The 23,200-nt window shown below is 47.5% G+C and overlaps 1 protein-coding gene and 1 long non-coding RNA gene across 4 annotated transcripts in view; one reads left to right on the forward strand and one right to left on the reverse strand.

Moving 5' to 3' along the window:
- ELP3 (elongator acetyltransferase complex subunit 3) overlaps positions 1 to 14,263 on the forward strand; it is a 72,461-nt gene extending 58,198 nt beyond the window's left edge. Inside the window, exon 15 of the mRNA XM_053578328.1 lies at positions 13,027 to 14,263. Within this exon, the coding sequence (XP_053434303.1) occupies positions 13,027 to 13,103 (77 nt within the window). The 3' untranslated portion in view covers positions 13,104 to 14,263. The remainder of the gene's footprint in view (positions 1 to 13,026) is intronic.
- Positions 14,264 to 14,462: 199 nt separating this feature from the next.
- Positions 14,463 to 19,650, reverse strand: LOC128576284 (uncharacterized). 3 transcript variants are annotated; one of them, XR_008377335.1, is made up of 5 exons: positions 19,574 to 19,650; positions 19,336 to 19,405; positions 17,784 to 18,097; positions 16,472 to 17,620; positions 14,463 to 16,370 (listed from the first exon to the last, which is right to left on the reverse strand). It is a non-coding gene; the product is annotated as an uncharacterized LOC128576284 (long non-coding RNA). The 3 variants fall into 3 exon arrangements; XR_008377334.1 differs by having other exon boundaries at positions 16,472 to 16,621; positions 17,433 to 17,620; positions 19,336 to 19,643; XR_008377333.1 differs by having other exon boundaries at positions 19,336 to 19,643.
- Between the last annotated feature and the right edge of the window lie 3,550 nt (positions 19,651 to 23,200).

Here is a 23,200-nt window from a genome sequence, read left to right on the forward strand (position 1 = left end):
CAGCTAATTGCTGCTAAATATCTAAGCAATTAATTAGTCCCTGTTAAGTCTCAAGTGCTTTAGTATCTTTTGCCAGTGTGCCCGGGTATCTTCTATCAACATACATCTGTTTATGGTTTTAAAAAGTGTGATGTTTATCTGCTTGGATGATCAGCATTCTTTCCTTCAAAAATGTCAAGTTGATGGAATTTTCTTTTCCCTCTCTTATGGTAAGTTATACTGGAGAGGCTAACCACAACGTTTGAAATGCCATCACTAATGATCACCATGGGAACAGATCTCTGATGTCACACTGCCCGTACCATTTGCAGAAGGGCAAGTGTAACTGCTAATAGCCACTATTAAAAAGCTGTTTGACACCCCCAACAGAATGAATTTTTTTTCTTTTGGCAATTTTGGCTGGGTATGAGATCCAATCGTGTTTCTGTTTCCGTTTGCCAAGCTAATTGCTATGCAGCAAGGGGAACAGCTATTCCCCAAGATCCCCTGACTGCCTTCGTCATAAGCAGTATTCTATTTGTGTTCTTTCAAGTAGAAAATTAATATGGCCATTGGCCAAGAATTGTACAAGGCTGATAGATTACACAGTGATGGTGAAAAATGAAGAAAATGTCTGAATGGTTGATGACAGAGATCACTGGAGTCAGGGACTGCTAGCCATTTTAAATCTATTAAAAAGCCACAGAAGGGGTGAGGGATAAACATGGGGTAATTAAACAAGTCACTGTTGAGATGAGATCATTCTTAATCATGACGCTCCGAGCTGTGTCTATAGTACCTAACGGTCAAAAAAAATCCGTGTGCCTGTGACTTATGGCTTCCAATATGGCTTCCTAGGATGAAATTAATGTTTTATACCATAGAACCACAGGGGGCAGAAAATAGTAGCTGTTTTGTTTTGTTAAACTAAAAATAGCTGAGATTTACCTACTAGACCTCAGAAAACTCACCTGTATTCCAGATTGCTACACATCACCCTCAGTTTCAAGTGAAGGTCGTTTTTACTGTGCATTATAATCTAATTGAAAAATGGGATGCATTTATAACTGGTTCTGTCTGGTAATGGACTTCTGACCCTCACCGAAATGTCTGGAAAAGCTTTTGCATTACATCATGTGTGTTTGCTAATGGGCACAGGAAGCCTGCCAAACGCAGACCGGTCTGTGCCACGCGTGGGTGTGTTAATGTAAGACTTACCAGAAAGGAAGAGAAAGAGGGCCCTTCTTTAATCTCCCTTTACATAATTTATCTTTTTAGTAAATTATCCCCTAATTGTCCTCTAATTAATTGCCCATTGTCTACATTCTGTATATTCCCCTGTTCCATTTTGGTATTATAACAATGATCATAGATGTTTCTTTTTTCGGTGCATGTTCCAATAGGATTTTTTTTATCCTTATAAATATCTTTCTTTTTTAAAACAATAGATACAGCATAGGTATTGCTTTACTACAAGAACCCCCATTAATTTCAGCATTATTAATCAGACTAGTCTTGATAACAGAATACTATTTTTCTAGATAACAGAGTGCTAATTGGCGTAGCATCACAGCTGGCCTGTAGGGGCATCTCTGCATAGGTCCTCTCAGGAATCTTTACTCCATGTCTTGACATTAATTCATTCAAGTGCATTATTAGACCATCCCTCACTTGGCATCACAAGTGTATTATGTATTAATTAGTGCATGTTTCAAGCATTCGTGAGTAGGCCACGAACGAGTTCCTACTGTTTGGATCTTGCAGGCCTGCAGTGCCCCACCCCCAAGCTGCAGACCAGTGCTGGTCCGTGGCCTGTTAGGTACTGGACTACACAGCAGGAGGTGGGCAAGTGAAGCTTCATCTGTATTTACAGCTGCTCCCCATTGCTCACGTCACCACCTGAGCTCCACCTTCTGTCCCATCAGTGGCAGCATTAGATTCTTACAGGAGTAGAAACCCGACTATAATCTGTACATGTGCGGGATCTAGGTTGCACGCCCCTGTAAGAATCTGATTCCACCCCCATCCTTACCTGTCTGTGGAGGACGAGGTCCTTCCTGTCCACCCTCCTTCTACCCAGCTGCCCCAGGAGCACAGGCTGCCGCCCCTGCAGCTGTGGTGACACTGAGGAATGGGGGGTTGTTGATGGTTAAGAACACGCAGCTCCCTGACCACGCAGCAGCCTTTCCCTCCTCAAGCACTGCCCTGGTCACTGTTGAGTGTCTTATCAGGTTCCAGCATTCCATAATAGTTGGTTCCAACTGTTTTTTCCAACATAATGGTTGTTTCCTCCATAATGGTTGTTTCCTCAGAGGGACTCATTTCTAGAACTTCCTACTTTGCTATTTTCCCTCTTAAAGTCTGTATTTAAAGAGACTCCAAGTAGAAGGGATTCCTCTTCCTACCAGGTGATAGGATGGCACAGTCTTTAACTTCTGCAGAGAGGTTAGGCTAAAGATTTTAGGCACCAGTAAGGAGGTGAAAATGCCCTGTGACACAGCGGACATTCTGCACTGGTAACAACAGAGCCACTCCATGTTTGAATCAGATGACTGTGGACCCTCCTGTGTCAGAGTATAGGCCAGATTCCTTGTAAAGAAAACACTTTTTAAGAGCTAAGACAACCCCCACAACATCACCCAACTGTGAGTTACCCAGGGTAGCTTCTATTCAGATCTATAAGTTACCTACTTTGACACTTTCTTACCTACTTTGTTACTATTTTGGTATACCCTTCTCAAAACTTATACAAGAACCTTAGACTGCTTGCCTAGCAGACCGTCCCCAGATACTCCCTGTATGGCCAAGGTGATGGAGAATAATGACTCGCAGTAATCAACTACTTTGAAGAGCTGAAATTATGCCTGGATAACCTTTGTTTATCAACTTTGTATGTTTTTGTTTTTTTTTTAACAGAACAGGAACAAAATTCTCAAAGATGGAGGGTCATTGAGTTAATTGGTTCATTTTCAAACATTCAGAATGAGAACTGTTCACAAACTTTCTTTTCATTTCAGTGTACACTGTTGAAGAGTGAAATAATTGCCCTCCTCCAGGAGATCAATGAGATACAATAAGGTCTCATTTCAATAGCAAATGAATGAAACTAATGAATATATTTCCTTGTCTCAGTGCCACTAGGCATGTACCAAGCACTCAATAAATAGTTGATTAATGAAACCCAAAAGTAATTAAAACACAATTTCTTTAATTCGTTTTTATTTCATGGATTTTTTTATTAAGCAATCGCGAATCCTCATTTCAGTCTTTTGTATCTAATCTAAAAAAATCAAATTTAAATTTCAAAAGATAGATTTAGCATATTTTTTCTCTTTTCAAGTTTGACTGTGTGAGTGTGATGTGGGCTCAATTTTAATTTAGGTCATTAACACATTTCTAGCAACGAAGGGCAGCTATGTGTCCTAAAAATTAAGTGTCAAAGAACAGGAATGCCTCCAGATAATCTAATTCATTTTCCTGCTTCAGACATGAAAATGTCTAAATTATTAGGTTAGAGTTTTTCTGTCCTAGAAGAATTCCCGAAAATAAAGCTCTTCAGTTTCCAGCCTCCTGGTACGTGCTAAGGACGTACTTGGTCAATTAAACTTCCTTCATTATTTCTTCCTTTATTGAGTAACATTAATAATTGTATGTTCTTTCTTTGTCTGATTGGAGTCACAAGGCAACTTCTCTTATTTGTTTTTCCATAGACATGAAGAATTTATTAAGTTCCCCATTTAAACAAGTATTCAAATAGTTGAGATTACTTAATCTTGCCTTCTTTTTTATTTTAAAAGTTTATCATAAACTATAACAAAGAAGAAAGTTCAGTACATGTTAAACAGTGAGTTGTTTAATCAGTGCCTGTCTATCTTATTTCCTTGAGGCTGCTGTTAACAAATGCCATAGACTGAGTAACTTGTAAACAAAAGAAATTTATTTCTGACAGTTCTGGGGGTGTCAAGAACCTAATGACCTCCTAAAGCCCCACTTCTTAATACTGTTGCATTGGGGATTAAATTTCAATGTATAAATTGGGGGGGAGACACACGCATTCAGCACATAGCACTCTGTAACTGCTACTCATATTAAGAACGTAACTAGCACCCAAGAAGTCCCCTTTCCTGTCCCATTGTACCCTTTCCCATCATAGGCTGCCTTCCTCCATGCACAATAATAATGGCCCCTCTTTTGAATCAGAGATAATCCAGCAAATAAGCAAAGTCTTCCACTTAGAATGGAAATTGCATGCATCCTGACATTGATACAGGAAAATGCGATAAGGTATTGTAGCCTGTCCTCCTCCTGATAAGGGTGGCCCTCAGAAGTAGGCTTAAGTTAAGCCCCTAAGAAATGTTTATGAGAGGCTGTGCCTAACACCCCAAGGGTAAGTATGGTGTCGTAACCTTAGTAAAAAATGGGAGAGTAAAGCAGCAGGTCAGCTGAGCAGACAGGTCCTCTCCGCGAAGTTAGCAAGTGCATGCGGCTCTTTGGCCTTCTGTGTCAGATGATTGGACTCCCTCCATTTTTTATTTCTTGTTGTGCTGTCCTGTCTCAAAGTGTACCACATCATTTTTTATCCTTTCCTGAGCATTTTATATAAGAATTTGCTTTCAAGAATATTCCAATGCTTAGATGATATTAGCCTCCTCCCGGGAGGAGCTCTGTTTCCTCTTGTCAGTCATCTCAGAGCAGTAGTTGTCCAGGACCAAGGCCCAGGGTTTATCTGGGTCATTTAGATGACCACCTCCCTCCTCGAGACCTCCCCCTTCTGTAAAGCCGAGCCCTTCAGAGTATAGTCCAGAATGGGGCTTGCGTGCCGGAGTCTCCGTCTCTGCCAGGCTTTCAATTCAGACCCCTGTTCCTTCACTCTCGTGAGTCTTTTAGGCAAATCTGTCTCTCACAAGCTTTTCTAGTCGAGAGCATAGCTGACACCTTAAGCAGTGATTCTCAACCTTCCTAATGCCGCGAACCTTTAATACAGTCCCAAGGGGTCGCGAGCCACAGGTTGAGAACCGCTGCCTTAGAGAGAGGGAGGGAACAGCTGCTTCTCCGCTTCAGGAGGCTACAGAAGGCTACGCAGCCCGCCCTGTAGACCTCTTCTGACGCCCGTGTTTTCTCTGTATTCTTGACCTAATCATTAATAACTGTTAGGTCTTTGATCATTTGTTAACAGAAGCATTTCAAATTTTATCCAGCTTTTTCAGCTATCTTCTAATCGTTTAGTCTGCCGTATCAAGCCCTCAGTCATCTTTTTGTAAGTTTGGGACACCTGACTTTTCTGCCCTTCTAGGAGCTCACGGCCATCATTGTGCCATCTTTGTTGCTTTTTTGCTCCCAAACGGTATTGTCGTCCTTGTTATTTTAAACATGGTGACCATAGTTATCAAGTTGTTACTGTTGTAGTTCTCATCTTTGTAAGCCCTGTTTACAAAGTTTTTTATTACCTGTGTCATCAGACACGATTAAGCATCAAGGATGGGAGTGGGCGATTTATTCTTCCGCTTCTTTCTGAGCCCTGTTATTGAAATGGAAATAGTCGACATGCTTCCGTTTCCTTTGTAATTTATCAAAGGACACTGTGAAACAAGGGGTGTCCTCTACCAGGGCTGATTGGATGTCTAAAACCAGAGTTGGGGGAGGTGGGTCCAGTTGGGGCGCCCCACAGCACAAGTGCCCTAGCGCATTAGAAATACTTTGGGCCGGGGCGGCGCCTGTGGCTCAGTCGGTAAGGCGCCGGCCCCATATACCGAGGGTGGCGGGTTCAAACCCGGCCCCGGCCGAACTGCAACCAAAAATAGCCGGGCGTTGTGGCAGGCGCCTGTCGTCCCAGCTACTCGGGAGGCTGAGGCAAGAGAATCGCTTGTGAGCCCAGGAGTTGGAGGTTGCTGTGAGCTGTGTGAGGCCACGGCAGTCTACCAAGGGCCATAAAGTGAGACCCTGTCTCTACAAAAAAAAAAAAAATGAAATACTTTGGGCCATAGACCAAGCAGGCTAGTCTAAATTCAGTTCTTCCACCTCCCAGCACCGTGGCCGTGACTAAGGGCCCATTCTACAATTCACATTTCTTCCAGGACAGTAATTCCAAAGATCTTACTGAGTTTTAATAAGTCGGTGGGTGGAGATTCTCTAGCATGCAATTCCTGGCACATATTTACACGCTCCAAAAAAGTTGTCTTCCTCTTCTAGCTTTATTCCCATTTTTTTAGTCACATTGCAAAGGTTATAATACTTTATAGTCACTCAACTGTCAAGTTGTTTCTTTTTTTTTTTGAGTCAGAATCACAAGCTAGGTAGCATTTAGGTCCATTTCCTGTTCTTGATTGATTTTCTCTTTTATAGGAAAAGCGGCGAATTGCGTTCCGAGGCTCTGGTGTTGCATTTGTCCCCTTAGGGGAAAGGCTGTAGTAACTTGGAGGAACTAAGCTGTTTTGCAGCCAGCTCCAGCGCTGCATCCTCTAGTTCGCTGTCTGCCTGCCCCTCCCCCCGTACTTCCTCTCTCTGTAAAATAGAGTCAGAGCAGGATCTAAACATCTGGGTTTGTTCCATATTTATGTTCGGTTCATCCTTTTTAGGTTTTGTGGTTTTATGCCCCATTTTTATTAAGGAGCTTTGAGCAGCCTATAATGAACCTGCTCCCGTAGCCAGTGGCTGAGGCAGCTGCCATGTGCTGTGAATGTGATTTCCTTTCTTTCCTCAGTCCTTAGAATAATGAAGAGGGTGCTGCAAGCTCCATGGTGCGCATTGCATCTTTCACAGAGGGAGATGCACTCAGAAAGCAGAATTCTTTTCCAATGTGAAGGGCTGGAGGCTTGAGGACATTTGTTTCAGGAAAAGAATCAGACATACTGTGGCCCTGGTGTCCAGGGTGGAGATTCGTTCCTGCTGGGGAGAGGGGGTTTCCCACCGAGTGCTGGGCGGCTCTGCTGCTGTCGGCACGTCCGGAGCAAGCAGTGTCCTCTGCCTTTAATCCAGACTCTTCACTGGGTCTGCAGCTGAGCTAAAGAACACAGCTGAAGCCATTTTAATAACTTAATTTTTAACTTATACAGAAAAGCTTACTTACACACACATTTTTAAAAAGTTTATTTTCTTCTCCCAAAAGAGGTCTGTGTCCTGGGGCAGAGGTGAAGGGTGAGGTGGTCACCACAGAGGCCAGTCACTAGAGCCCAATCTCAGAATACCAGTCTAGCCTCCTGGCAAAGTGTCTTTTTTCACCTTCTCTCCTTTCCTCATCATCAGAGCTGGTGAAGTGTCTGTCCTGCCTCCAGGTGACATAGGTGAATTTTGGTTGTGGATGAGGTAACTTGGGGAATAGAACACAGCTAGCGTTTGGACGCCCACTCCCATCCTTGATGCTCTGCTAACCCCTGCTGGCTCTGTAACCACCGACACCCTGAGGACCACTGTTTGGAGCGGTTGATTCCTGCTCAGTCTCCCCACCCAGGGATTTGGTGGGTTCCCCCACAGGCAATCGGGTGGAGAATTACTCTCACAGCCCAAGGGAGGGCGTCTCTCCTGGAGGGGAAGCAGCTGCAGTTAGGATGAGGGCTGGGAGACAGCCCATGGAGGTTGGCTGACATCAGCTCTCCAGAGTCATTGCTTTTTCTTGGCTAGCTAACAAAAGGAAAGTTACTAGGAAGAGGACTTCCTAGGAGCCCTGCTGAACATGGAGAGGGGATCAGAGGAGAGAGAGGCCTTTCCCCAGCCCAGAGGATGGCATCCTCCCCTCTAAGCCTCTTTTCCAGATTATAAAAACAGGGCACTCTTTCTTTTAAGAAACTAGAGGCACCCAAGAAATACAGATAGGGAATATTTTTGTGTAGATGAGAAGAGGTTGGAATCCAGACTGGCTGAAGAGCCTGAAGGTATCTTCCATCTCAGGTCGGCTGCGATGGATAGGAGCTCAGCCAACAACATGGGTCTTTCCTTCAGAAAGGCCCATGGTGAGGCCAGAATGCCTCTGCCCAAGGAGGTAATAGTTTCTAAAGACTGCTCCCTTTATAAAGGCTCAGGGAGCCTCAGGAATGCTTAGAGGCACCCCCGTAAAGCAGCATGCTTAGGAAATTGGGGCTCTCTTGATCATTGAACTTTCTCTTGTTATTCAAGAGCTGTCTAGTCCCACGTTAGACGTAAGAAACTGCTTCTGTCTCAGCCATTTACAGTGGACAGGCAGGTGCAGGTTGGGGACATGAAGCATTAGCAGTGTGGCTGTTCCAAGCTAAGCAGCGGGAGGTTCAGTGTACCGTCCTCTCCACATGTTTGATATTCCCCAGGATAAACGTTTTTAAATCCATGGAAAATAGTGTCTGTTCTATAAATGTAGAAGAGAAATACAAAAGGCCAGAAATATTTCTGAACAGTTTAGGAGCAGTTTTTATCAGATAGAGATAATAGTATAAATCAGCCAGGCACAGTGGCTCACACCTGTAACCCCAGCACTCTGGGAGACCAAGGTGGGAGGACCACTTGAGCTCAAGAGCTCGAGACCAGCCTGAGCAAGAGCAAGACCCCATCTCTACTAAACATAGGGAAAAAAACTAGCGAGGCATCTTGGCGGGTGCCTGTAGTCCCAGCTACTTGGGAGGTGAGGCAAGAGGATCACTCGAGCCCAGGACTTTGAGGTTGCTGTGAGCTGTGACCCCACAGTACTCTACCCAGGGTGACAGAGTAAGACTCAGTTTCAAAAATTAAAATAAAATAAAATAATAAATAAATTGGTTTTAAAAAATAGTATACATCAGGAAGCTACCTCTAAGTCTCTTAGCTAACAAGACAGGAAATTTATAACTAAGTCACGAAGTCCTCCCCTCCTCTCTCCTACATAGAATTGTTCCCATTGCTGGCATCTAAGGGTGGATTTCTTTTAATACATCTTCCAGGAGCACATTTCTCTGTGTGCGTGTGTGTGTGTGTGTGTGTGTATTCAGATATAAAATATACCTTAATAGAATGTAACAGATACGCAAACATTTATTGCACCTTGGTTATATGCCAGGACTTTTAAGCCCTGCTGATGGATGCCGTTGACATTAAAGAGCTTACATTCTAGGAGGGGAGACAGACACCCGAGGAAAATAAAGCCCAGTGTGATCCCTAAAACAATGGAACACTAATTAAGGTACACAGCTGGCATGGAGGGAGGAGGCTATGAATTGTGCCTTCTGTGTAGGAGGAGAGGTGTCTGCAAAGGTCCCCTGCAGGTAGCGGTGCCCCAGGTGAGGCTTCAAGGATGGCTGGCAGTGCACTTGCAGTGTGGGCTCCTGCTGAGGGCAGTGGCTGAGCCATGGTAGGCTCCTGATGCTGCGCCTGGGTTGCTGATCCTGGACCATTAAGTACTAGTAGGCTAGTTGTAGAAGGAACTACAACTGAAGAGTCTGAGCAGGAAAGACTTTGCATATGAGGCTGCGGAGTGTGCACTTTGTCTTGGGCTACGCGTGAGCTATTCTGAGCGGGAAAGCAGTGTGGTCAGAATTCTCGCTCTGAATTCGCGTTTTTAAATGGTGACCGGACCTCATGTGCTTGTCTCTCCCTGTCCTCAAGCTTGTTTGTCAGTTATGAGATTGTCAGTTACAAGTATCAGAAAACGCAACTCAAAATTCAACCCAACACGAATGAACCTTGAAGATAGTGGGCTAAGTGAAATAAGCCAGTCCCCAAAAGTCCCTCATGTGATTCCACTTCCATGAGGTCCCTCGAGTGGTCATAGTCATAGAGACAGAAAGTGGAATGATGGTTGCCAGGGACTGGGTAGGAAAGAGTGGGAAGTTCTGTTTAACGGGAGCAGAGTTTCAGCTTTTCAGGATGAAAAGTGTCCTGTGGGTGGGTGGTGGTCATGATTGCACCACAATGTGAATATACTCAACAATGTGCTAACCAAACACTTCAAAATGATTAAGAGGGTGAACTTTATGTTATGTGTAGTTGATCACAGTAAGAAATAGCCCCCCAAATGGCTTAAACCAATTGGAGAAGGTACCATTTCATAACGTGTGTGTAGGCAGAGCAGCTTTAGAACTGGCCAGTTCTTGGCCCAACAGTATCAGAAACAGCCAACTGGCATCCACCGTCTCTCTGCCACCAGCCACATACCCCCTTCACCACTTTGAAGGACAACTGCAGCAGTTGGGGACTACTTTCCAAAACAACTCACTCCCTGGCTGTGTCTATTTTCTCTTGCTCACAGCAGAATACCTGAAACCGAGTAATTTGTAAAGAATTTGTTTAGTTCTAGGGGCTGAGAAGCCAACATTGAAGGGTCGCATCTGTCGGGGGTCTTCTTGCCGATGGGGACTCCACAGGGTCCTGAGGGCACCACATGGCTGGAGGCCTGGGAGTTCTAGCTCAGGCATCTCTTCCTCTTCTTAAAAAGCCACCAGTCCCACTGGCAGATAGCCCACTAATCCGTGAATAGGTAATCCATTCATGAAGGCAGAGCCCTCACGATCCAGTCACCTCTGAGGGGCCCTACCTCTACTGCCACACTGAGGATTAAGTTTCAATGGTGAATTGCAGAAGGGACAGTTACTTAAACCATAGCACTCCCTGTGTATCCTTCCATGAGCTAGAAGAGCTTCCCAAGTCACTCCTCAGCATCTCCGCCTGGCGGCCTAATAGCAGTTTCCTGAGGAGCATGACCCAACTCCATTCCCCGCTTCCCACTTTGTACCTTCTCTTCCCACCATCTTCTCAGTCCCTCTGTCCAGCCTCTTGCTTTACTCAGGCTGAAAACCTCAGTGTCATTTGGGCCCCTCCCTTTCTGCCACACTGTTCATTCGTCTACAGATTCTTTGGACTCCATCTAACAATCGTACAGGTTGCAGCTGCTTGCCCCCGAGTGGCTCTGCTCTGAGCCGTCATGGCTCACCTGGGGTATTGTAATAGCTTCTTGATTATTCTGTCTGTTGCTGCCCTTGGTCGCATATTCATTCAGTGAGCAAGTGTTTGCTGAGAGCCTAACATGTGCCAGGTATCGCTCTAGTTACTAGGGACTTTGCAGTGAATGAAACTGGTAAAAATCCCAGCCCTCCTGGAGCTTTCATTCTGTTCTCAAAACACTAGTCACATCAGGTCACTGCTTTGATCAAAAATCCTCAGATTCTTCTCATCTCATTCAAAAGCCATGTGCTTATAAGACCCTCCGTAAGGTAGTGTTGCCTCCTTGCCGTTCCTTGAGTAAATTAAGCACTGACATCTCTGGGCCTTTGAGTTTGTTTTTTCTTGCTGCCCAGAATTTTGTTTCCCCAATACCTTCAGGCCTTGATCTTTTGTTTTCTTCAAGTTTCTCAATTAGGGTTTGACAAAAAGACAGGAAATCAGTGATGACTTCAAGATTTCAGGCTGAACAACTGGCTGGAGTTGCCATTTCCAGAAATGGAATTTACTGTGTGAGGAGCAGGTTTGGGCTGCAGGCAACCAGGAGTTCCGTTCTGGACCTGCCGCAGTTGAGGCGCTTCCGTAGACACCCAGGTAGGGCTGTGAAGTTGGAAGTACGAATCTTAAGTCTCAGGGAGAGTCCTGAGCTAGAGATGGGCTTCAGGAGTGATCAGGGTACGAGCAGGTCTACACTGCATCCCAGACACGACGTGGGGGTGCGGGATGTGTGGTGGGGAGAGGTCCAGGGTCTGCGCCTTGGAGGTTACGGTTAAAGCTGGGCCTGTGAGGAGGGACACCTGTGAGGGACAGGAGAGTCAGGAGACGGCACTGCCCCGAGACAAGACAAGGAAAGTGGCAGGCAGGGAGGGACTGTCAGGTGCTGTGCTGGGTCAGCACCAGATGTCCCAGACTTCAGTACAAACCACCCAGGCTCTTGAGGAAAGCTTCCAACATGGGGTCGTGATGGACCTGTGTATTGATTGAAGTCAGTTAATGTTCTTGAACGTTGAGATGTAAGAAGAAATACAATTTGGTCTCTCTTCCAGGTTCCGGACATAAAACTCCTCAAACCCTTGTAATTTTCTGAGTTATGTGGGTTCTTAGGAGCACCTTTGGTTCTAATTAGGCAACTCTTGGAGCTCCCTGGGAGCTGGTCACCAGCAAACCAAGCCATGATTAGAAGTTCAGGACTTTCAGCCCACCCCTTGACTTCTGGGAGGGTGAACAGCTGGAAATTGAGTTATGCTTATGATGCCTACATGATGAAGACTCCATGAAAATCCCTAAAAAATGGGGTTCAGCTTGCCTTCTCGTATGGCAGACGCACCCACATGCCGGGAGGGTGGCGTACCCCAACTTAGTGGAGACAGCACTGCTGTGCTCAGGACCCGTTGGGACCTCACCTCAGGTGCTTCTTAATCTGTTCCTTTGTGCCCTTTATCTTGTGTTTATCTGGTAAACGTAAGTAAATGTTGCCCTGAGTTCTGTGAGCCATTATGGCAAATTATCAAACCTAAGGAGGGGATTGTAGGAACCCCCAATTTGTGGCCAAGTCTAACACAAGTTGTAGATAACCCAAGACCTGCTATTTGCAATTGGTGTTGCAAACATTCTTGTGGATGGAGCTCATAATCGGCAGGGTCTGCGCTGACTCCGAGTAGTTAGTGTCAGAGTTGAGTTAAACTGTGAACTGGAGAGATGGGACACAGAGAACTGAAGAGTTGCTTGTTGAGGAAAACCCACACTTTTTCTTCAATAAACCAGCTTTGTTAGGCCTCCTGGGGAGTGCAGGCATCTCACACATCAAATCCACCTCTTCTCCGTCCCCTAACGTCATGCCAGTAGGATCCTTGGCATGCAGGCTCTGAAACACCGCGCGTGCACATTTGGTGTCGCCTACAGATACATGTGTCAAACACCACGAGCTGACGTTAGAAATCAAGGAAAGAGACTCATTCCTTCCACTCAGCAGTTTCTATTTTTTAATGCAGCTTGAATTCAAAGGAATAAAATGTTCCAAACTTACTAAACTGAGGCTGTATCTAGAAGAGAATCTGGTCTGCAAATGAGCAGGGAAGAATAAACAGTTGAGGGAAGCCTTTGCTAACTTTTGAGGGTCACTGAAGTTATGTTGGTTGGACACTGTTTTCTTTAACTTTGTTTTTTCTGCAGGTGTTGGCACCAGGAATTATTATAGAAAGATTGGCTACAGATTACAAGGCCCGTACATGGTGAAGATGCTGAGGTAATGGCCACACTGTCCCACCTTTATGCAGAAGATGGAGAGTCGGGACTCCTTGAAAACTCAGCAGAGAGGCTGCAGAGCAAATGGACCTACACTGTTCCCTAGCAAGGAGCCTTCACCCTCATCCTGCAGCTGCAGAAACTGGAAACAGCATCAAGGCCAGGGCTGGGTGTCTGCTGACCAAGCCCCTGACTCACCCTCTCCTGTGTGTACCCAAAAACATTTCTGCAGTTTTTGAGGCTTAAATCATTTGTCTAAATTCTGCTTGAGGCTTGCAGGTGACCTGTTTTGACTCAGACACGATGACAAAAGAAAATTAATCAACCCATTTGGACACCATCACTCATGAATGAACCTAGGAGTGTCGTGTGGGCACAGGCTTAGGAGAAGGTTATTCAGGAGGAGGCTTTGTCTCTAGGGACAGAAAGATTGGAGCATATGGAAACTGTCTGATCTCTGCCCTTTAATGACACACACATTGGCACACGGGAAAATGGGCTTTTGTTGTGATGGAAATCATTCTGGTTACAGTGCTGATGTTTTGAAATAACAGCATGACTGGGAAAGAGGAATTGCAGCCGTGACCGCGTGTAGGCCAGACGGCCGCCGTCTGCCATCCAAGACAGGCGTAACAAAGAGGCTGATTTCACGGTTTTTACTGTCTGCACTGCCCACTCTCTTGGCAGCTGCAGAGCAGTGTGGGCAGCCACAAGTGTGGTGCCAGAAAGTGTTTGGCTTTCCTGCCCATCTGTCCTGAGCAGGCAGAGTCTGGGGCGAGTGTGTGTTTGTCTGTCTGTCTGTCTGGGGCGCGTGGCCCTGAGTTGAAGATCCGCTTCCAAAAAGCCATTCCCTGCATTTTCATTCTTTAAGGTGGATTTTGGTTTGTAGTAAATGGAGAAAGGTCAAAGTTCAACTCATGTGCAAACCAAAAAAATGGAAAACAGTATTGGCTCCTTCAAAGGCTCATCTTGTAGCTTTGCCTCTTTGAAACTGCCAGGAAATCAAGTTTGGTGATTTGGCCTGGGGAGCATCACTTCCTAAATTAAGGGCAGGACTTAACCTTGGGCCCTTGGGCCCTTGGGCTTCTATGGCATTTTATAAAGCCTTGTTCAATAGAATTGATTCCTCTAAAAGGTCTGAAAATAAAAAGTCTTTAACATACAAAGAAGAGTCACGTGGGTTTTTTCTCGCCCTGTAAGCAGTGATATTTGCCATGAATTTGCAGGTTTCCGTTTCCAACCTATGACACTGCCCCTTTCCTCCTGGGTCCGTTTGCCGCGCCACTAAACCGCTACAAGGCAAATGGCAGCGGCTTTCTTATGGGGCCGGCTGTGGAACTATCAAGGCTTTCCATGAGTGCCGCTTAGGGAATTCAGCTACTTCTCAATTATGCTTATTTTCCTATAAAAATGAAACTATCAAACTAATAAAGCGTACACCACGCAAGCTGTTACACCCGTGGGTCCACAGAGCCTCGGGGCCTCGACCTTCTCAGCTGTCCTAGTTACCCAAATGGGCCGAAACACATAACGTACAAGAACGCCCTTTGCAAAACAGCAAAAGAGGCACACACGTGGAAAGTCTGTTTTAAAAGATGACAATTTAGAAAAAGATTTTAAAAAGAAATTGCCTAGGAACTTGCAGCCTTCTGATGGTTATCAGCCATTATTTCATGGCAAGATTCAGATGGCCTCTTTCCAGCTCATTCCCAGCCTTTGTTTGGTGTCTCCTGTGGCCTGTGTGAAGCTGCAGAAGTTGTAAAGCGTCACCAGATGTCAGAGGCTCTGCACTGGAAGCTTCAGCTTCCTGGTGACTGCCCAGCGTTTGTCACGGGTCTTCTGCCACCTGGCCGGTCTGGCCCTCTGGAGTTTGGTGCTCCTCAGCCATTGGCCGCACCAGAAGAAAGATCAGCTGGGCACAAGCCTGCTGGCCTCAGCATGAGGCCGTCACACATGCAGCTCGGTCCTGGTCTGTGCGGAGCGACTCCTTAGCAACCATCTGGAGCCAGCTCAGCCTTAGCTCAACTTTGCCGGATCACCTGAAGCGTCTAACAAAAACTATATGAAAAGATCAAGCCATATGAAAACCAGACGGAAATGTATTTGAAGAGAAAATGAGGCTTCAAAAACACATTAGCACCAAGTGAAAGGGCCTGGTAATAGCCCACTGTTTCTCAAATTTGGGGATGAATGGGCCCCCTTTTTCATTTTCATCACTACTCACCCCCAAAGTACTGAAAAGTACAACTTAAAAATCAAAGGCTGGTCTGTGAAAACTTCTTTCAAGTTGCAAATTCTCATTGCCAAAATATTCCATTTTCTCTTGATTTTTTTCTCCTTTATTTATTTCATTAAAAACACAATTTTGTTCGTAAAGAACTCACAGACCCCTGAGTTACAAAAATTGCTCAGGCCCGGGTTCTGAAAACCCAAGAGCCTCATCAACTATGGTGCTTTGAGCAAACTCCCCACCCCCCCTACCCCCCCGGAGCTGCAGTTTCTCCATTTGTACCATGAAACAAACACCCATCACTCAGGGCAAGTGTGACAATGAGCTGTCACACATGAGAAGCATTGCATAAGCCAGGACACTACGTCAGCAGTTGTCACTGCTCTCATGAAGTGGCTTCTGCGCTGACTGCTGATGTGTGACCCTGGACAGGGTCTACAGGTTTCTTCACCTGGTTATGGGATGGCAACAGACCTCCTGTGAGGAGGAAAGGAGCTGTGTCCGAGGGGGTCTCACAGCAGGGCCTGTCACATACCATACACTGGAGCAGCACGAGCTGGCAGTAACTGGCATCTAACAAATCACAATGTTTGGCCCATTTCTTCCGTCAGAGAGTTTCTTATCTGTTGACAAGAGAATCTCTCTCTGGATTTTCCTCGAAGCCAATGTCCCAAGAATAGTATCAAGTGTGCCCTTCTCCGCCTCCATTTGGTCTCTTTCATTCACCTCAGTCTAGGGCTGGAAATTGTCAAATCCGCGCACTAAAGGTCAAGGTACTAGCTGACAATGCAAGAGCACAAAGCATTTAAAATACCACTATCCTCCTGGGGGCTTCTGGAAAGCCGTCTGATACCAGTGCACACTGATCTGCCCGTGGGAGCTGGTGGCTGTGTCCGTCCACTTAGGAGTCCCTCTGAGGCAGTGTGGCAGCCTTTCATGGCAGGGCTCAGGTGGGGGTTGTGTGTGCACCAGCAGCTCCAAAAAGCTAAGTTAACAAACTTCTTAAACTGATTTTAATGTAGGGAAGTCATCAAATCCATGCCTGTAAAAAGCAGAAAATCAGCTGCTTTCCTCTGCTGACTTTAGTGCTGTTACCCACATGTGTGGGTAGCGTCTGGCTCTGCGTCCAGGGACCCACAACACCTTTCTAGTCCACCTGGAGGATTTCCCCTCCCCAGGGGAAGGAACGGCCATTGCTGGGGCTCCTCCACGTGCCAGGCTCTGCTTTGGGTCCTTCCCATTCTGATCTCAAGGCATTCTCCTCGCCACCCTCAAGATGAATGATGGTCTCCACTATGTAACAAATGAGGACACAGTCTTTGTCTGTAAGGCTGATGTCCCCAGCAGGGCCGCTGTGTTGCTGCCAGTACTATTCCTAAAACGTCTAGGGGTCACACACTGTAGTCTCAGGAGTACCCAGGAGCGGCCTGACACAGTGGCCTTGATCTCAGCCACTCACTGCTAAGATTTAGGCTTCAAACCAGAGTCAGCGATTCGGCCTCTGTCACTCCTTTTGGAGGAGAAGATGTTACAGGCAGCTTGGGTTAGAGAGGACGCTACCAGGTACTGAACAAGTCTGTGTCTTTGTATTTGCTTTTCATCGTCACCCAACCCGTGTGGGAAGCCCCGTCCCCCTCGTCCCAGGATCTACAGTTGTAGGCAGGGGAAGCAATGATGGCAGCGAGAGGGAGAGCAAGTGAAGAGTCTGCGCTTTGCATTTAAGGGAAAATAGCTTTGGGAGGCTCCAGAAAGGACAGGTGCTCCTTATAACAAATGGAAATGAAAAGTACAAAATAACTTGAAATCCCAGCAGAGACCGCTGTGGTTAACACAGCGATGAGCGTCCTTCATCCGTCTCTCCCTGCACACACACACGTGAGGTTAGAACATGTCCAGGGACACTTGACAGTATCTGCTGTCACCATCTGCTATCGTGAAACGGTCAGCCTCTGTATGTGGCTCTGTGACCATCTCTACTCCACAAAATGGAAGGTCAGCATCTTTCCATCTCAACACGATCTGCACCCTCCTTGGTAATGACCGTCTAACAGTCCGCTGTCTGCAGCTGCCACCATTGACTAAGCAGGGCCCGTGCGTCTCATACCTCTTTATATTCCCATCGTCACAAGCCCTAGCATCAGGTAGGAAGCAAGAGAGCTGCACAGCTTCGTGACTCAGTATTAAGATTTTCCTCTTTAATTTCTTTTCTACAAGTACCCACACTTGGAGGCAGGCGTCCTGTGTCCCTCCCTGCAGTAGTTCTGCCCCCAGAGCGTCTCCGTTCACACCGGCCTGGGGGGAGGGGGCAGCTGTCAGGGCGCTCGGCCTTTTCCATTCAGGAAGCAGCAGCACACAAGGCTGCAAACAAGTCCCATCACACCAAGTGTCAAGACGCCTGTGCACTGACAGGCGCTGGAGCGTGAGCATCCTTCACTGAGGTTAGAGGTGACCGTACCTTATCTTTTCTTCCCTGGTACAAGCTCCATGTCAGATCCTCCGCCAGCTGCAGCCCTGGTGTTGTCTTCTTGTCTCAGGGCCCACCTTATCTGTGAGGTTAGAACATGTCCAGGATGCTTGAACAGTATCTGTTGTCACCATCTGCTATCAGCACCAGGACCCCCGAGGAAGAGTGGCCCGGCTTCAGACACACCTGGCTTGCAGACCTGCTCCACCTCTGTCCTGCTCTGCAGGAAGCAGGGCCTGGGCCTAGCACGCCTGGGGTGCTGGGGCAGGGTCGCCCACTTCTACCGGAGCAAGGACAGGAGGAATCTGGGAAAAGGGAGGCAAGGATGCATGTGCTGCTGTGGGGCCAAGGACCCCGGGACACAGCCTGCTGAGGCGGGAGGGGCATCTGCAGAGGTGAGGGGCAGAGCAATTGTGGACAGGGCAGAGTCAGCAGGTAGCAAGGAGTGGCCTGACATAGAGGCCCCTGAAAAGTCTTTGCAGGCCCAGAAATGCCCCTGGTGAGATGGCAGTGCCAGGTGGGCTCACCACGGCACATCCTGTCCCATGGTCTCACCCGGCCACCTGGGCAGAGCCACAGCAGGAGGGGAGAGAGGGTCTCCAGAGGCTGCAGGAATTCAACCACCTGGAGCGGTCAGCCCGCCCTGCACCCTGTGTATGAGGCCCGAGGCTGGAAGCTGTCCAGCTGGACAAAACTAGCCCCACAGCCCCCAGCAGCCTGTAGGTGAGCTCAGGTGCACTCCCCTCGTTCCCGTGCTAACGTCTCCGCCTGCAGGGGCTGGGAGGTGGGGGGAGCCCTAGCTCCATCACCATATGCTACCCAGTGCTGGCCTGAGGAACTCGCCATGGGCACATCACAGGAACTGCCCCTACCTGTGATGACACATCTTTTTTTTTCTCCGCTACCCCATAAAAGTTCCATGCTGCTTTGGAAAATATGCTGGTGCTCTCCTCTCTTGCACCTCCTAAAACTCCTACTGATCAAGACCCGTATTCTTGTGGAGAGTCTTTTGTTACTCACCAGGCAAGCAAACCCCGGTTCTTCTCAATAATGATCATTTGGGTAACAGGAGGAGGGAAAGCACAGGCTGTAGCCGGGTGAGGGGGACAGGGCCAGGGCAGGAGCAAGAACTGGGAGGTGATCACAAGGCCCGAGACCCATGTGGGCTTGTAAAGGCCTGAATGTGAGGCTGCCCTTATGCAAAAACAGGGGGTTCTGGGATCTGTGTGAGTGTCATGGCAGGCAGGGGAGGCGGAGTGATGGACCGTGTGAAGGTAGGTGGGGGGAGGCAGGGAGCTGGTCCCCATAATAAAAGGTGAAGCAGAAACTCCAGCCAGGTCCCCGGGAGGGGAGCCAGCCCAGTGAGGCACCAGACCTCAGGTGGCTGGGACACTCCAGATTAGCCCACGCCTCTTGTCCAGATCAAGAGTAAAGAAAGTCAGGTTGGAGATTAAGAGATTTGGGGCAAGGATTGCGAGACAGCTTTCGATATGCTAGAAGCCTGCTCCTTTCCTCAAAGAGATGACGTAGTGGTTCCCCTCACCTGAACAGTCTTCAACGGGACCCTCGGGGAGCTGGCTCCGTCCTCGCTGCAGGGGCACTGGGTCTCCCTCCTGGCAAATATGGAAGGTTCTGACAGTTCCTCCAAGGGAAAGTGAGAGGAACAGAAGCTGGAAGGAGAGAAGACAGGGACCCCTCTCCCAGGAGTGTGTGAGTGCTCCCAGCAACCAGAGCTCAGCCAAGCAGGAGAGGGAGCCAGTAAGGAGTGTCCAGTGCCTGACCAAAAGGGCTTTGTGGAGGAGCAAAGAGCTCTGGCATGGTACCCAGGTTCCCAGGGCTGCAGCGGGTCACCGGCCAGAATAGAGTCCCGTGACCTTCTGCCCCACTTAGCCCTCCTGCAGGACCCAGAGGGCGTACCACAGGCCAGGGCCATGTTCCTGGGCTCCTCCCACCCCTGCTGCTCTCTGTCCCCTGCCCTTGTCCTCCAGGGAGTGGGGAGGGCACCACTGCAGCAGGCCCTCCCCGGAGAGGAAGAAGCCACTCCCTGGAAGCGCATGCGCTGTGTGAAAGAGCCGCTCTCCTCAAAGAGAAGCAAGGACAGCTGTACCTAAGACAGGGCTTCACCCAAGGGCTGGGGAGACAAGATACAGTAGGCGTTTGAGAGCACCCCATCAGCTAGACATGTTCAAACAGCAGTGACATTCTGATTCCGTTCCCTCGGCTCAGCCCGTTCAATTAGCAGGGCACACGGGGACAACACAAGATCTCCATTTTAAATTGAAAATTGAAAAGAATTGAACAGGGTAGCACTTGTAGCTCAGTCAGCAAGATCGCTGGCCACATACACTTAGGGTGGTGGGTTTGAACCCAGCCCAAGCCTGCTAAGCAACAATGACGACTCCAACCAAAAAATAGCCTGGTGTTGTGGCGGGCACCTGGTCCCAGCTACTTGGGAGGCTGAGGCAAGAGAATGGCTTAAGCCCAATGGAGGTTGCTGTGAGCTGTGACGCCACAGCACTCTACCAAGGGCAACATAGTGAGACTTGTAAAGAGCAGGGGTGGAGAGAGTTGGAGCAGAAAGCAAGCCTTGTGTAAGTCATGGAGAGCTGCTGGATGGTTATCAGCAGACAGTAGGTTGCCTGGGAGGGCTTGTTCTCAGCAGTCTGCTATGGCTGGCCTATTCCAGACTCTCATCTGTTTTTTTTCCTCAAAGTCATTTTCTAATCTTGTGCCCAGCAGCTGTATAAGCAAGCAGCAGGTTAATCCTAAACTTTTAAGACAGAACAAGCTGAAAGCATTCTGGAAGTAAAGTGGCTTCCCGCTATTAGCCCAGCATTGTACTCTGAGTGGCCCGTGGGGTGCACTTACAAATCTCCACTGACAGTCACTATTCTATTTCTACGGAAACAGGCATCAACTTGTCAACCCCACTCTGGTTACTTCCTGACAAATAGGGGCAGTGATTGTGGAGTTTAGAATGGAATAGTGTGGCCTGGTGGACTAAGTCAATTTTAGTTCCTTTTCCAGAGGTGGGACAATTAAAGGCAGTTGTTTACCAATAGCATGATTTAACTGTCTGTACCCCCTTTTGAATACAGCAAGTAATTATTTTAAAAATCAAATAGCAACTAGTGGTAATCGATAAAATGCTTACACCCAGTTTGACAATGTTCATAAAAAGAGATCAGAGGTCATGTGAAATCCACAAAAGTAGACTAGGAGACCAGTCTCCTGCTGCCTGAAATGTGAAAGTATTTTGACCAAAGGTACACCGCAACCAAGTGGCTTCCAACCTTGTTTATTCTATGCTGGTTTCAATTTGCCTGGGTGTATTTATGTGAGTGCAGCAAGGGGGTCAATTATCATCCAAATTCCTCCTTGCTCAATAACCTAGAGCTACTCTACTATCTAAACCTATCCAGACTAGCAAAGCTACTGAATTTTGAAGATCACAGAACTGGCAGTTTCACGAGCTATTGTGACTGTGGTCTTGCTTACAGGACTGTTTCAGGTCCTGGAAAGTGTGGCAACTCCAGGTGTCATCTGGTTTTGATGGTGCCATTTTACTTACCCACAGCTTAATACCTGCATGTTTTAAAGAAGCACATCATAAAGCCCTTTTCATTTTTTCACCTTTTATTGTTTTGGATCCTATTCTTTCCATAGTTTTAACAAAATCTTGTGTTCTGGATGGAAGGGGTAAAGAGGTTCATCTGTTAGAAACACAAACCTAGAGAGAACCAACTCATGAGTAACGGTTAAAATCCGCTCCATCAGATGGTGCCTGTGGCTCAGTGAGTAGGACGCTGGCCCCATATACCAAGGGTGGCGGTTCGAACCCAGCCCCGGCCAAACTGCAACAAGATCCGCTCCATCTGCTACACGATACTGTATTATCTTCAATTCATTGGTTACACGGGGTTTGGCAATACCCCTAAGGGAGCTGGACGGGTTTCCCATAGACTTTTTCATAGGGAATCAGCTCAAGCCCATTTGGGGTGTCAACCTGATCCTGAGCAGGGGGACAGGTAAGACCCTATCCCATTTTAATTCTGTTTCTTAGCGGAGTTTGGCTGCTGTCTTCTTTAATATATGGTTCATCATTTCTGTTTTACCTGCAGACTGCTGTCCCCATCATGAGTGTAACTTGCATTTCATCTGTAGGGCCTTCCTTAGCCCCTGAGTAACTTCAGACACACAGGAAGGGCCATTGTCCCTCTGAATGGACCCTGGCAGTCCAAAATGAGGAATGGTCTCTTTTGCAAACCCTCTGTGGCTTCTGTGGTCCTCTCGGACTCAGCAGGGTAGGCCTCCACCTATCCAGAAGACACATCTACAAGCACCAGTAGAAACTTATTTCCAGCAGCCTTAGGCATTTGAGTAAAGTCCACTTGCAAGTTATCAAAAGGGCACATTCCTTTATATTGTACCCTTTGTTTAAGTGAGTATCATTCAGTCTTGGGGTTATTTTTAGCCTGGGCTAGAATGCAGTGACATAATCATAGATCACAGCAACCTCAAATTTCTGGGCTTAAGTGACCCTCCTGCCTGACCCTCCAGAATATCTAGGACTACAGTCAAGGGCCACCATGCACAGCTGATGTTTCTTATTTTTTTGCAGAGCCGGGATCTGACTATGTTGTCCAGGCTGGTCTCAAACTCCTGGCCTCAAGTGATCCTCCCACCTCAGCCTCCCAATGTGCTGGGACTATAGGTGGGAGCCACCTCACCTGGCCCTATCTTTTATTTTCAGTCAGGGTTGTTTTTTTGTTTGTTTTTTGTTGTTGTTTAGCAGGCCTTAGCCAGGAGTCTAGGCTCACAGCAGATACTCAATAGTCTGGTTTGAAGGAGGCTCAGTCAAACCCTAGTCTGGACAAGGGAGGGAACCCCGGGAGGGGGTGGGAGGGAGGAGGAGAGAGCGGAAAGACAGAGGGGCGAGCCCAGGAGAGAAGAGCAGAAGCGCGCAATGGAGAGCAGGGAACTGTGCTGCTCACCTGTGCTCACCTCCCTGCCCAGCACGGGGCTAGGAAGCCCACAGCCTGCTGATCCCAGCCCCACCTCCTGCAGCAAGGCCTGGCTCCCTGCAGTCCTTTCACTGTGCAGAATTAGGCTCAGCTCCACTTATCAGGCCCAATTTCTGCATAGTCCTCACCACTCCTGGGAGAAAATTGCTTGTGTGATGACTCACAGGCAAGGAGCCACAAAGCCTTGAATCACCAATACCCCCTCCTGCCCACCGGGTGGTTCTGCTTTGTGTTTTCCTCCCAGAGACAATTTAGGATCTGTCTCTGTGATCTTAGCCTCATACAATGGCTGCTGGCTAACGCAAGCGGCTATAACCTTTTCCCCAACTCATTGTTTACCTGAAACTGGCTATCACTGATAAATGACAGGCCTGGCCTGGCTAC

This window comes from Nycticebus coucang, chromosome 24 (genome assembly GCF_027406575.1).
Source record: "Nycticebus coucang isolate mNycCou1 chromosome 24, mNycCou1.pri, whole genome shotgun sequence".
Taxonomy (NCBI): Eukaryota; Metazoa; Chordata; class Mammalia; order Primates; family Lorisidae; genus Nycticebus; species Nycticebus coucang.